At 49.7% G+C, this 14,415-nt stretch overlaps 1 protein-coding gene across 1 annotated transcript; it reads right to left on the reverse strand.

Annotated features, from left to right (window-relative positions):
- Window positions 1–1,222: 1,222 nt before the first annotated feature.
- On the reverse strand, window positions 1,223–6,741 carry SPATA19 (spermatogenesis associated 19). Its single transcript, XM_059070654.2, has 7 exons — window positions 6,664–6,741; window positions 6,439–6,495; window positions 5,850–5,942; window positions 5,586–5,677; window positions 2,824–2,901; window positions 2,461–2,536; window positions 1,223–1,297 (listed from the first exon to the last, which is right to left on the reverse strand). Exons 1-6 carry the CDS (start codon window positions 6,739–6,741, stop codon window positions 2,470–2,472), a joined length of 465 nt encoding a protein of 154 aa, XP_058926637.1. The 3' UTR covers window positions 1,223–1,297; window positions 2,461–2,469.
- Between the last annotated feature and the right edge of the window lie 7,674 nt (window positions 6,742–14,415).

Below are 14,415 nucleotides of genomic sequence, written 5' to 3' on the forward strand. Positions count from 1 at the left end.
ACAGTCAATGAGGTTTAATAAATGTCAGTAGGGTGGCTTCCCTGGTGGCGCAGTGGTTGAGAGTCTGCCTGCCGATGCAGGGGACACGGGTTCGTGCCCCGGTCCGGGAGGATCCCGCATGCCACGGAGCCGCTGGGCCCGTGAGCCATGGCCACTGAGCCTGCGCATCTGGAGCCTATGCTCCGCAGCAGGAGAGGCCACGGCAGTGAGAGGCCTGCACCGCAAAAAAAATAAAAAAAGAAATGTCAGTAGGAATTTTCCAAATGGAAAAGCAAAGAGAAAAAAAAAAGAATGAAAAGAAGTGGAAGAGAATATGCAAGAACTGTTGAACAATTATAAAAGGTGTATCATTTGAGTAATGGAAATACCAGGAAAGAAACAAAAAGAACAGAAAAAATATTTCAGGTAATAACAGTTGAGAATTTTCCAAAATTAATGACAGACCCCAAACAACAAATCCAGGAAGCTCAGAACACCAAGCATGATAAACACCAAAATATCTACACCTGAACATACATTCAAACTGCAGAAAATCAAACACACCAAAAAAAAAAAATCTTGAAAGCTGGGGTGGGGGGACCTTACCCAGAGAAGAGCAGGATAAAAACACATCCAACTTCCCTTCAGAAACCATGCCAGCAAGAAGAGAGTGGAGCAAAATATTCAAAGTGTTGGGGTGTGGGGGGAAACCCTAGACTTCTGTATTCTTCAAAGCTGGCCTTCAGAATGAAATGGAAATACTTTCTCAGACAAAGTAAACTGTTGCCAGCAGACCTGCCTTGCAAGAAATGTTAACAGTTCTTCAGGAGGAAACAGGATGTAGGTCAGAAACATGGGTCTACATAAGGAAAGGGAGTGCTCTAGAGGAGAAGTAAATGAACATAAAATAACTGAGTGAAACAGACATGCCACACCTCCCCCAGGAAGTCCTCCTGCCCCAGCACAGCCCTGCACCTAACACCCCAGGAGCCCCAGCACAGCCTGCTTCACACAATGGTAGGGGCCTGTCAGCTGTCTCCCCGCAAGGCTGAGAGCCTGTGTCCCCAGAGGCAAGCCCGTGAGGTGCTCAGGGTCCAATGAATGAACAATGGCAAAGCACTCACACCAGAGGCCGGGATGGTGGTTAAATAGTGCATCTCTTTATCAGCAGTTCAGCAAGAAGACTCCAGTGCTGCCACTGTCACAAGGAAGGCTCACCCGCTGGATTCTCTCTGCCCAGGTGTGGTCGCTCCTCAGGTCAAGGGCGGGTGGACAACCTTCCGACACAGGCTGCTCCGTGACCCTGAAGGGTATCAGCCTGGGAGGCAGGGAAATGCCCAGGGGCGCATCACGGAAATGTGCGAAGGCTGACAGGCAGGGCTGGCAATGCCTCCTTAAGCCCGCGGCTCGCGACGCTCGCAGAGCAGGATGCGGCAGGAGTGGGAAGACCCACGAGGAGGGGGGGGGGGTGTCAGGCAGAGCTGGTGTGGGAGCCCCCGGCTCTGCTCCTTCAAACACAGAGGTGCCGGCAGGCACCCCGACTCCTCGTCCCTGCTGACGTTAGCAAACCACTGACACGGCGCCTGTCACGTGCTGGACCCCACGGTGCACAAGGCAACGTCCTGAAGTCAGGAAGCAGGCACCAGGGCATGAGGCAATCGCCCACGCTGGAGCTGGATGAAAGCCAGCACCTGCGCCCCAGGGTGGCCTCATCTCTGCTGTGAGTGCAGCTGCACCACCACAGCCTCTTACAGTCAGCTGGGTCAGATGAGAAACCTAGGCAAAGTGCCTCGTGCAGAGCTGGCATACAGTCAGCGCTCAATAAATGCCAGTACACACCCCCACGGCCCTCCTCTAAGCGCGCTGGTGGCCCCACCGTCAGCCGCCATGACAATCAGCATGGTCTCTCCTGTGCGGCAGGGGTACAGCAACCTTTCCCGGACAGATGCCTCCCGGCCTCGGCACACCACCTTCCAGAGCAGCACAAACGGCCACTGCCATGACCGCTGGTACCGTGTGCAGGCCGAGAGGACACACGACCCAAGGTCACGGCCCTGATCGGGGGCTGGGCCAAGACCTGTGCGCCCTCACTCCCACCCCAGTGCTGTGTGACCCTGTGACTCAGAGAGGGGTCAGCAGACCAGCAGCGGCTACGCCCAGCAGCTCTAGCAACTCAGAGCTGCAGGTGCCAGGGCGGCCTCGACCGCCCGGCCCCTGAGACCCCTGGGCCCATGGACAACTGAGAAGCACTGGTCTGCAACCCCACAGTGAGGAGTCAGAGACGCAAATGTGACGTGACTCCAAGTCCTTCGGGAAATCTGACAGGTGTGGCAGAAGCCTCAGGCAGCTGCCTGCTCCCCGACCCCCAGTGGCCCAGGTGCAGGCCCCTCGCTCTTATTCTCAAGCCCCACCCAGTACGCTGGCTCCCTGCCCAGGGAGGCCGTCCTGTCGGCCCGGCCCCTCGTCTGTCAGCCCTCTCACCTGCTGCTCTCAGCAGTCTGAGTAGGAATTTCTCTCGTGAAGCTCCTGAGACGCCTCATCCGTAAGATGGCATATGCTGCAGGGGACAGAGGAGAGGAGGGGAGAGGCAGTGGGGAGACCACAGGGCGGCAGAGCCCCCACCCCCACCCCAAGCACACACCCAGACCGCCACACAGGGCCGGTGGGCCGGCAGCCCGAGCCTGGGCCCAGGAGCTGAGTCCCGGGAAGAGGCGCTCAGCCCAGAAGGGCCCCTGGCTTGGCCGGGTCCAGGGCTGGAGCTAAGGGAGACCCACGGAGAGGCCAGCAGCGCTCCACCCACCTGCTCCCAGTTAGGACACGAATCAACTCATCTCGAACGCTTACCTTCGTCTCACCTGCTCTATCCGTTCTCGCGTGGCGGCATTTCTCACCTCGCTTGGCACTTGGAAGATACGGGTATGGCTGCAAAACACCATCAGACATTGGGGTTCCCAGGTTCCTTCTCTACTAACCAGTCACCGTGGAACCCCCAGTGTTGGAATCACGGGGGACCATAGCTCTGACCGTGTCGCCACGAGCTTTTGAGCTGCACCTTCACCCTCCTTGTACCAGTAACGTGAAGCGTTCTTTTTACTAACCAAGTACCCCTGAGCCCCCCAGCGATCCTGGGCAGGTAGCAAATGATCCTAAGGAGAGTCAAGGAGACGGAGAGGTTACGCGCCTTTGCTAGAGTTACAGAGCAGGTCTGAATTCCTCTCCAGCTTCGTCACCAGCTCTCTATCATCAGCACTGTGCCACAGTCACTATGGTTTAGAGATCCTTCTAGAACATTCTTTCACAAAGAAGCTGCAGGCTCCTCTTTGCTGCTGTTGTTTTTGCTTTATTTCACTGTTCTGGACTTGCCTTCCTCACCACGGTCCACTTCATGCCCTTCCCAACTCCACACCCCAACAAACCCTCACATACCCTCTACTCCAGGAAAAGCAGCCTGCCCACTGGACCACCGTCCTTGTGCCCACCGGACCACCCCATTCTTGACAGTGCCTTCTGGGTAATGCCTTGCTCTAGGTGCTTTGGGGTTTTCCCCGTGAATTCAGCTTTGATACCGCCTAGGAGGACCCGCAGCCCAAACATGCTCCGGAATATGGCTCATATAAAATGGAGCTGATCAGTGCCCAGAGAGAGAGAGAAGAAAGGACAGAGGGCCTGAGGGGACAGGGGGATGCCTCCAAGAAGAAGGGGACACAGAGGCTGGACGGGGTTGGCCAAGGTGCCAGGCTCCTGCCCGTGTGGAAGGCCCCACCTGGCTCGGGCTCCTGTGTGTCCAGTCCCTGCCCAGACACGGGTCAGCCCAGGTGAACGTCCTGCTAGGAACCCTTCTGAAGCCTAGGCAGCAAAGCCGAGAACCTGTGCAGCCCGGCCCTCTACTGTGCCCTCCTAGTGGTGTCCCCAACACGTCCTTCAGTGCTCACATGCTTCTCCACCCAGGTCACTTGTATCCTTTCAAATGGGGAACTTGGTTTATGTTGTTCTCGCTTCCAGAGGCCCTAGCAAACATCAGGTGGCCAGTACACATCTATCATATAAATGAGCATTCAGTGGTGTTTAATAAAGGGATATGCAGCCCTGACTACGTACTTAATGAAACTAACAGGAGGATACCAAAATCAGTGGATCGGAGGGAGAACCAGGCTGAGTGTACTGGTTTAAAATCTCCACAGAATACCGAGTGGAAAACTTGTATGTACATAACTGACTGATTTCTGTCCCATGTCTCCAAAGCTTTAACCTACTTACACTACACAGCCAAGCTCTAAAAAATACCAGAGGGTGATGCTCATACCGTCCAAACCAGGGAACTGCAACGGCTGGAGCCGGAAGCGCAGCCAGGTCAGAGGCGGACAAGCCTCCCACAGGCAGGGCGGTGGACAGGGGACAGTCACCAATGCTCAGGATTTGGGCGACCTTGGCCGGCTTCCTATCCAAAAAAAACCTTTCCCGGGGAGGCCTCAAATTAGACCATTCCTCTTATGCAATTCTTGAGCACTTGAATCCTCTTTTAAAATGCTAATGCCACTGGAAGGGGTAAACACAGGGAAACTGTACATCCTGAAGCAAAAACAAATATCTTGAGAAATGTATCTTCCTTGATAGGAGAGAGCAAAGCTGGTGATGGGGGCACAGGAAGAAAGCCAAGTCCAGAGATGAGAGAGGGCTCCTTCACAGCGGGGGGAAGCCCAGCGGAATCCCACCATGACTCTACTGGAAAGAGAGACCCAAGTGAACACGCATCCCAGAAGGAGGCAGGGAAGTGCCTGCCGAGGCAGTGAGCCAGGTTCCAGGCCCAGCTCCCCTGCCTGGAGTCTTGCTCTTCAGAGCCAGGAGAGGCCGTGTAGATGGTCTGTGCAGGCTGGGGCTGACAAAGCAGCTACTGTGGAGCGCAGAATTCTAGCCTCGGGGCTGAGAAACCTCCTCTCACCTCCACCCAAGATGAGGGCTTTGGCTTTTGCACTTTACGAGCTTATTTTCTTTTATCTCTTTAAAGTGCAGCCACTTCTGAACAAATCAAGTGCAAAAACAACAGAAATCTGAAATTTATTCAGAAGCATTTAAGAAATGGTAAGCAAGTCCAGTTTTCCAACCCCTCTAGTCATTTTAAAATTTAGCAATGAGCTGGGTTTTCAAGATAGCAAAAATATTCCCTTAAGACCCCAAAGTAAGGGCTTCCCTGGAGGCGCAGGTTCCAGCCCTGGTCTGGGAAGATCCCACATGCCGCGGAACAACTGAACCCATGTGCCACAACTACTGAGCCTGCGCTCTAGGGCCCACGAGCCACAACTACTGAGCCCGGGCGCCACAACTACTGAAGCCTCCACGCCTAGAGCCCATGCTCCGCAACGAGAAGCCACCGCAAAGAGAAATGAGAAGCCCGCACACCGCAACGAAGACTCAACGCAGACCAAAAAAAAAAAAAAAAAAATAGACCCCAAAGTAAGGGTGAAAAACTCAGTCAAAGGAGTCGACGTCTCTAGAGAAGGAGAGCCGTGGGTTGGTGTTGGCCAGTAATCCCGAAGAGGGGGCTTTGTGCTTTCTCTGCTTCCCCCGCCCCACAGCGTGCCCAGCTCAGGGCAGGTGAGATGCTTTACCTCCATCTTATGAACTGGATTCTTGTTCTTTCCTCCAGGACCTCCTGACTCTGGTTTGTTAACAAAGCAGACTTAGAGAGGTGGTGCTTCACCTAGGAAATCCGGGTGGAGTCCAGTGGTTACTGCCCAGCAAGGACCCCACGGCCAGGGTGGAGCCCAGCCTGGACAAGCTCTGCCCACTTGCCCAGGACCCTCTGCGGTAGGACCCGCCTCCCCCTGCCCCACCCCCTGCCCCCAGGATGGGCGGCTCAAAGGTTCCATTACCGCGTCTCTGGTCACATGTACATCTTGGCCATGCGTGGGAGGGCCGCTGGTGGACATCTTCTCCTTTATGTCCTGGGAAGCCTCTTCTTCAGTCTGAAAGGCAAGCAATTTCCCTCAGAAAGTATCACTCTATCTGGCCCCGATTCTCCCTCCTCTTCCTTTTCCCTTTTCTTCTTCCCCATCACGACACACACATGCGTGCCCACACAAACACGCTGTATCACACAGTTCCTGCAGTTAGCTTGTCTACTGCTCCCTTCCTGTGGAATTCCAGGGACTCAGTAAGTCATGGGCCCAAGGTCCTCCTGAGACACCCTGCAGCGGGGGGCCACGCATCCGAAACCCCCTCCCCTCCCGTGTGCCTGACAAGCAGGGCGGGGCTGGTGGTGACGCCAGCCCGTCTCTGGCGAGGGGACGGCCCAGGTCCTTCCGGACATGTGGTGGATCAGACACAGCTCTAGGCAGGTGGTGGTGGGCAATGAGCTTGGGTTTCCTGGTTGTAGGGGGAGGGACGTCCAGCTCCCTGCACCCACTGAGGCCAGCTCTCTACAATCTGTGGTACCCTGAGTCCCAGAGGAATCTCACTCACCTTTCTCAACCAGTGCTGTACTACAGACACAGCCTCGCTCTCCACAACTTCCACGTCCTGCAACAAAGTGGTAAGTCGATGCCCTCAGAATACAGAGAGACCCAACCCCTCCTCCATTATCCACAGTGAGCACTGTGAGATCTTCTCTCCAGAACTGCAGCAGGGGCTCAGAGGGGAAACGACACCTGACACACTTTCCACCTGGCTACCAGCAGCCCCACTTACCGAACTGACTTTTGGTGGGAAGGGGAACCCGGCACCTTTCCGGGCGAGAATGTACATAATCCATGTTGTAATGATCATCTGCGGACTTACGCCAGGCCTCCTTCGTGGCTCCCTTCTTCCACTGAGGCAGGCGGAGGGCTCCTCAGGCCCAAGGCGGTCCTCCGAGGGAGACGCCCACCTGATTGGCTGGCCAATGATGACGTGACAATGGCCTCCTCTAATCCCCAGGGTCAGAGTGGAGGCAGGAAAGAAAGGTGAGGGAGTGTCCACAGTAGTGACGGCCACGGCTCAGAAATGGAGGTGGGACGCGGGCAGTCAGGGTGCGAGCCTGAAGAAGATACAAGGGGGGAGTTACTGAATCGAAGATAGAAATGATGGAGGGGAGGGGCGGCTTATGGCTGGTCACCCACTCCTGAGCACTGCCGAAGCAGAAAGAGGTTTTCTAGTCAAGAGAATAAATTTGTAACGAAATAACCTGGGCCCTCTAGACATTGGTTCAGACCATGCCACAGCATTTCTTATTCTTCCTCTTACAGATGGGGAGAAAGGGCCTGTCCACCCAGAAAACATCAAAGACGGAGGAGCAAAACTCTCAACAGGGACGTTTTACTTTTGCGTCTACTTCGTTTACACAAGTGATTCAAATCACAAAAAATAATCCAAACAATAAGAGGTAAAGGGTAAAAAGTGCAAGTGCATTTCTTGTAAAGCATATTTGCTGATTTTCCCAAGTCACCCATGGTGGGCTGCCTAGGTGGAAGGACAGTTAAAATGTGGAAATGAAAGGCCGATTCTGCTGTGACTTCATAGCTGGGGGCAAACAGCTGACAGGGGCTCAGATAGCCACTGTTCCCGTCTAGAACCTTCACCAGGGAAGGTCCTAAAGCAAATGTTTAGCTGCTCTCGAAAGTAGTTGTAGCCTAACCCTGAGACTATTCTCAAGGCCTCAGAAATGAGGGTTGTAATCCTGTCTCCACCACTAACCTGTTATATGTGATGTTGACCAAATCATTAGTCCCTCTGGTCCTAGTTTCTTTGCCTTCAAAATGAAAGGAAAAGGATAATGTCTCTAGTTTTCTTCCAGCTCTAATAGTCTATAAACGTTCTATTCTGATTCTTCTGAAGAGGATAGAAAACCTTTACCTCACTCTCCCCAACTTCCCTAAAATAGCCACTATATCTCCTCACTCTCAACAAATCATCTCAATTTTACATCGTCTCTAGGCTATGCCAAGGCAACAAGCAAGCGCCCAAATGAAAGCCGAGACTCACTCTCACTCTCAGAACACAAGTTCAGGGTAGCTGTGCTCCATGTGGTGACTTAGAGATACAGGGATGAATCCGTCCTCTGGCTCCACGCTGTCAGGATGTGACCTCTGTGACTGCCAAGCAAAGGAAGAGAACCCATGGAGGAATAAAATCACCTCTTCTGTTCCAGCCCAAAGGCTTCTTCTTAAAGCTTTTTGGCCAGTATTAGTCATATGACCCCAAACCAATGCCAAGGGAGACTGGAAGCTGTAAACCAGAAGATGAAATTACTCATCAAGACCTCTGTTGCTGCTACTATCTCCTAAAAACCGTTTCCAGCCTCACTGATGTAACTGTATTGTTTCAATACTTAACACATCAATATTATTCAAAAATTAAAACTACATGAAAAGACAAACTCAGGGAAGTTCCATCTCCTTCCCTGTCTCTTCAACTTTGCTCTTCAGAAGGATTTTCATAAGTTTCTAGGCTGTGCATCTGTGTTTATGTTTCCAAAATGAAACACATACATAAATCTATTCTCACATTTTATTACTATGTTATGAAATGCATAAGTAAAATATATAAATACATTCACAGCTCAGAAAAAAATTTTAAGCATGTGTGCACACACACATACGTGTTTATATACACACACGCACATACATACACATGTTTAACCACCACCCAGATCAAGATATAGAACATTTCCAGCACCCCAACAGGCCCCCAGACCCACAAGGGGACCGACATTTTGACATCTATCACCAAAAGTGTTTTGCCTAGTATCCCACTGTATTACCATAACACAAATTATCTATCAAATTTACAACTGACGGACATATGTGTTATATCTAAAAGTTTGACGCTTTTTAAAGTAACGCTGCTACGAACATTCTTTTACCTATCTTTTCCTTGACATAAGCACTAAATCTTCTGTACATATACATAACAAAGAGCAGAGCTGCTAGGTCATAGGCTTTACATATATTTAGTACTAGTATATAACAAAGAGTACTGGGGACTTCCCTGGTGGCGCCGTGGATAAGACTCTGCACTCCCAACACAGAGGGTCCAGGTTCGATCCCTGGTCCGGGAACTAGATCCCACATGCGTGCCACAACTAAGAGTTCACATGCCACACGAAGGAGCCTGCCCGCCGCAACTAAGGAGCCAGCGAGCTGCAACTAAGGAGCCCACCTGCTGCAACTAAGACCTGGTGCAACCAAATAAATAAATAAACAAAATATTTAAAGAATAAAAATTAAAACAAATTCTCACAAAATGTTAAAAAAAAAAAAACAAAAACGTACTGCAAGGCGGTTGTACCAACTACTGCCTGTAATAGTTACTTCACGTTTCTGCCAACACTTGTTATTGTCACTCTTTTGAAGTTTAGACAGATGATTGGAGTTACAATGCTAATCAGGAGGCATCGGAGCTATACGGTAACTCCATTTTTGAGGAACTGTCAAAATCTTTCCTAAATGGCAGCATCATTTCACATTCCCTCCATAAACACACGAGAGTTCCAATTTCTCCACATCTTTGCCAACATTGTTAGCATCTGTCACTCTGATACGAGACATTCTAGTGACTATGAAGTAGTATCCCACCGTGGTTTTGATTTGTATTTCCCTAATGATTAATGATGCCACGCATCTTTTCATGGCCGCACCACACGGCATGTGTGGGATCTTAGTTCCCCGACCAGGGATTGAACCTGCGTCCCCTGCACTGGATGACCAGGGAAGTCCCTACATATACTTCAGTTGGTGTAATATCTATTCAATTTTTTAAATTAGGTTTGTCTTTTTGTTGTTGAGTTTTAAGTTCTTTATATATTCTGAATGAAAGTCTTTTATCAAATATATGATTTACAAATGTTTTCTCCCAATCTGTAGCTAGTCTTTTCATTTTCTTAATAGTTTCTCTTTTTTTTTTTTTTTTGAAAGGAAAAAGCTTTTACTTTTGATAAAATCAAATTCTACGTTTTTGATGGAGTATGCTTCTGGTGTCATATCTAAGAACTACAAGGTCATGAGGACTTTTTCCCTATGTTTTTTTCCAGAAGTTTTATAATTTTAACTCTTATATTTAGGCCTATGATCCACTTTGAGCTATTTTTTGTGTGTACAACATGAGGAAGGATCTGAATATATCATTTTGCATATAAATATATAATTATACCAGCATCATTTGTTGAAAAGACTATCCTTTCCTCCCACTAAACTGCCTTGGCAGCTTTGCTGGAAATTCAGTTGACCATAAGAGCTTATTTCTGTATCTCAATTTTGTTCCATTGACCTACATGCCTAGCCTTACACCAGTACCACACTGTCTAGATAATTATAGCTTTATAGTAAATTTTCAGACAAAGTAATATAAGTTCTCTTTTTTTTTTCTGACTATCCTAGGTCCTTTGAATTTCCATGTAGAATTTAAAATTAGCTTGCCAATTACTGTTTTTAAAAATACTGTTGGAATTTCGATAGGCATTGTTTTGAAGGTATAAATCAATTTTTTCTAAGTTGTCTAGTTTGTGGGCACAAAGCTGTTCATAGTATTCCCACAGAGCCTTTTTAATACCATGGGGTCAATGGTAATGTTCCCTCTTTCAATTCTGATTTTGGCAATTTGTGTCTTCTCTCTTTTTTCCTGCTCATCTTAGCTAAATATTTGTGTTTACTATTGTTAATCTCCTTGAAGACCACCTTTTGCTTACATTGCTTTTCCCTATTTTTCTTCCTCAGTTATTTTTTGGTTTTCTATTTCACTGATGTCTAATGCAATCTTCACTTTTACCCCCTTGCGTTTGCTTTGGGAATAAATTCTGCTTCAAGAATGCAATGGAGAAATTCTGCCTGAGTTTCCAAACTGTGGGCCTGCCCTGCAGATCGTGGACTTGCCAGCCTCCACAATCACGAGTCAATTCCTTAAAATAAGTCCCGAAGGTAGAGAGACAGGTAAATAGATGATGTAGGTACAAAGATGACATAACTATCCTATTGACTGTTTCTCTAAAGAAGCCTGAATAATACAGACTTTAGTACCAAGAATAGTTCTAGAAGAACAGAATTCTAAGGATGTTTTCTGAATTTGCTCTGGGGTTTCTGGAATTGGTTCTCCAGAGAGCATTTTCCATGACAAGATGTGATAATAGAGATATTCATAATATAACTATTGGATCCTCCTAATCAAATACTTATGAGAGGTAAGTTTCTAGGTGACTTTGAATTCGATACTTTAGAACATTTCTGTCTTACAAGTATATTAAGTTTGACTGGCTGCTCCTAATTACAGGATACAAAGTGGGGAAAGAAAAGGATGAGCTTAGGGATTCAGAGTCCCACTTTAAGTACTGCATAAATGACCTGAAAGTTTCAATAGCTTCCCTGAAAGAAACCTTTATCTCCTGTCACAGTGTTGAGATTACCTTAAACCAAACCCCCAGTCTCATCCTGCAAGTGGCTAAATTACAACCCAAGTTGAATTTCCAACCTCATGTGTCTGCTGGTACCGTGAAGGTATTGATTGAGAAGTAACGGGACCCTGCAGATTGGAATGGGGACGTATGGGCAGATCCTGATGAAGCTGAGGATACGGAACCCTGACATTCCGCTGAGTCTTCTTTGCCAGCAGAAGCAGTCCTTTCGCCAAGTTTGAAGAGATTAATCCTGCTTTGCCTCAGGAAACTGTAATGGCCGAACCCAAGATATTTGCCTTGCAAGACACCGTTGATTCTCCACAGCACCCATCCCCACTTCCCCTCTTGGCTTTTACATTTATAATTGCACTCAGTGGTCCTTAACAGGTGAGAGATAAAGTGTGTCCCACGAGGAGCTGCACTACGCTCCAAAAGAACAACGTGAATTTTTCCAACTTCTACATACATAAACCTGGGGAAAGTGTGTGGGTGGATATTAAGGGTCTAAGATAATGGTGGAAGAAACCTAAAGTCAGATCTGGACCAATTTATTGATGTGGGTCCGCTGAGCAGATTCTCATTTAATATTACAGCTTGAGGAGTTAGAAAGCATTCTAACAGTTTGTTTGGTTGAAACATGGACCAGCAGGCGACCTGCACTCAATGAACTTGAAACGCCAGAATTGCTTTGGTGTGCTTTAGAGAAAGGTATCCAAAGGTTTAGGGAGGCTGGAATGCTAGGGTGTACTTATCACGTAAGGCATGCTCAGCCATCCTCGGGGATCCAGAGGACACACCTTTCACCATGACTGTGAGGAATAAATCTGAGGGGAGCTCCAGCATCCTCGAAGAGCTCAGAGGTCACACTTCTCTGTAGGTCAGAAATTACAGTGGCAACTCCTGCCACCGGATTGGGGGGATCTAAATGCAATGGGGTACCTGGATCCTGAGTAGCAGGGGCCAAGTGGCAACACTTAATCATCAGAGGCAAGGTGGGCATGATTACTGTACTGGACAGCTGAGTGGAAGCAGTAATAAAAAGTCTGACTTACAGAGACCTATGGTGTTGGCTAGTTGCTCATGGTATCCTTAGATGTGAAATAGATGGGCGGTCCACTAAATTCTTGCTTGATCTATTTAAGTGGGAGAATTTTAGGTCAAGTGAACAGAAGTCGACTTGAATCATAAAAAGGGCCGTGGCCCTTTGACCAATTCTGATTTGAGCCAGTGTACAGACCCAGAACTCCTTGAACAAGGGAGAGGCCAGATCCCCTCGAGGAAGGACCCTCCTACACTACAAAACACGCCTACTGTTAACCTTTCTCCTGGCCCCCGCTCAAAGGGACTGACAGCCTTTTACCAGGGTGACTGTGCCTGGATGGAAAGAAGTTAAACTTTTCAGGGATTACTGGACACTGACTCTGAACTAATACTAATTCCAGGAGACCCAAAAAGTTACTGTGGTCCCTAAGTCAGAGTCACGGCTTATGCAGGTCAGGTGGAGATTCAGCTCACGTCTATTTCACAGTGGGTCCAGTGAGTCCCTGAACCCATTCTGTGGTTATTTCTCTACTTCCAAGACGCAGAATTAAAACAGACATAATGAGCAACTGGAACAATCCCCACACCGCTTCCCTAACCTGCAGAATGAAAGCTATTACGGTAGGACAGGCGAAGTGGAAGGCACGAGAACTGCCTCTACCTAGGAAAACAGTAAACCAAAAGCAACGCCACATTCCTGGAGGAACTGCAGAGATCAATGCCGCCCCGAAAGACCTGAAAGGTGCAGGAGCAGTGACTCCCACCACATCCCCATTCAACTTGCCTATTTGGCCTGTGAAGAAGACAGATGGACCTTGGAGGTTGGCAGTGGATTACTGTCAACTTAACCAGGTGGGGGCTCCAACTCAGTTGCTGTTCCAGATGCAGTTTCACTGCTTGAGCAAATTAACACATTCCCTTGTACCAGATATGTAGAAATTTATCTGGCAAGCACTTTTTTCCCAATGCCTGTTAGTGAAAACCCCCAGAAGTAGCTCTGCCACTTAGGCCTGTGACCCAGTAGTTCAACGGTGCTTGAACTATCAGTGGTACACAGGGATGCTATCTGGAACCTTTGGCAGTGATGACTTAGAATCAGACAGCGCTACCACAGAACGTGTCTACCGAAAACCCATGACGTGAGTGGACCCGTACACTTTGCACCCAAGCTGCTCAGGGTCAACTGCACGTACACACAGCAGTGCCACGGAGCCGGGCAGGGGGTGAGCGTGGTGCCCGCCCACCCAGGGCCCCGCGAAGGGTTACCTTCAGCTTCCGGTTCCCTCGCCCTCAGGGACAGCTGTGACCAGACGCGGGGAGCCCTCTCGCCCAGGAAGACCAGGCTCCTGCACCCTAGAGCCGATGGTCGCTGAAAGACTCTCCACTGGTTACCCTCCTGGGCGTAAGAGCGGGGCCAACAGAGCCAGGTGGTAGAGAGGTGGCCGCTGGTAGCAGTCATGAAACCGGGGCCAGACTAAACGGCCCAGTCGTAACACCACCGATGTCGTAAACCTGGGGTCCAACGTAAACACCCTCAGTTTTAAACCAGGCCCAGACATAAACCCAGGGCCCAGATTCACCACCACCCCCAGTCGTAAACCTGGGGCCCAGACGTAAACCACCCCCAGTCATAAGCCGGGCCCAGACGTAAACCTGGGGCCCAGAGGCAACATCCCTGAGTCATAAACCCGGCCCAGCGGCAAACCTGTGGCCCTGCCCTAAACCTGGGGCCCAGACGTAAACCGCCCCCAGTCGTAAACCCGGCCCAGCAGTAACCCTGGGGCCCTGCCGTAAACCTGGGGCCCAGACGTAAACCGCACCCAGTCGTAAGCCTGAGGCCCAGATGCACACACCCCCCGCACCCCCCGCCCCGAGTCGTAAACCCGGCCCTGCCGTAAACCTGGGGCCCTGACGTAAACCGCCCCCAGTCGTAAGCCGGTCCCAGACGTAAACGTGGAGCCCAGAGGCAAACCTGGGGCCCAGGTGTAACCTCCCCACCCCCACTTAACTCAGAAGCCGGACACCGGCCAAAGCCC

The sequence above is a fragment of the Kogia breviceps genome, chromosome 7 (genome assembly GCF_026419965.1).
Source record: "Kogia breviceps isolate mKogBre1 chromosome 7, mKogBre1 haplotype 1, whole genome shotgun sequence".
NCBI lineage: Eukaryota > Metazoa > Chordata > Mammalia > Artiodactyla > Physeteridae > Kogia > Kogia breviceps.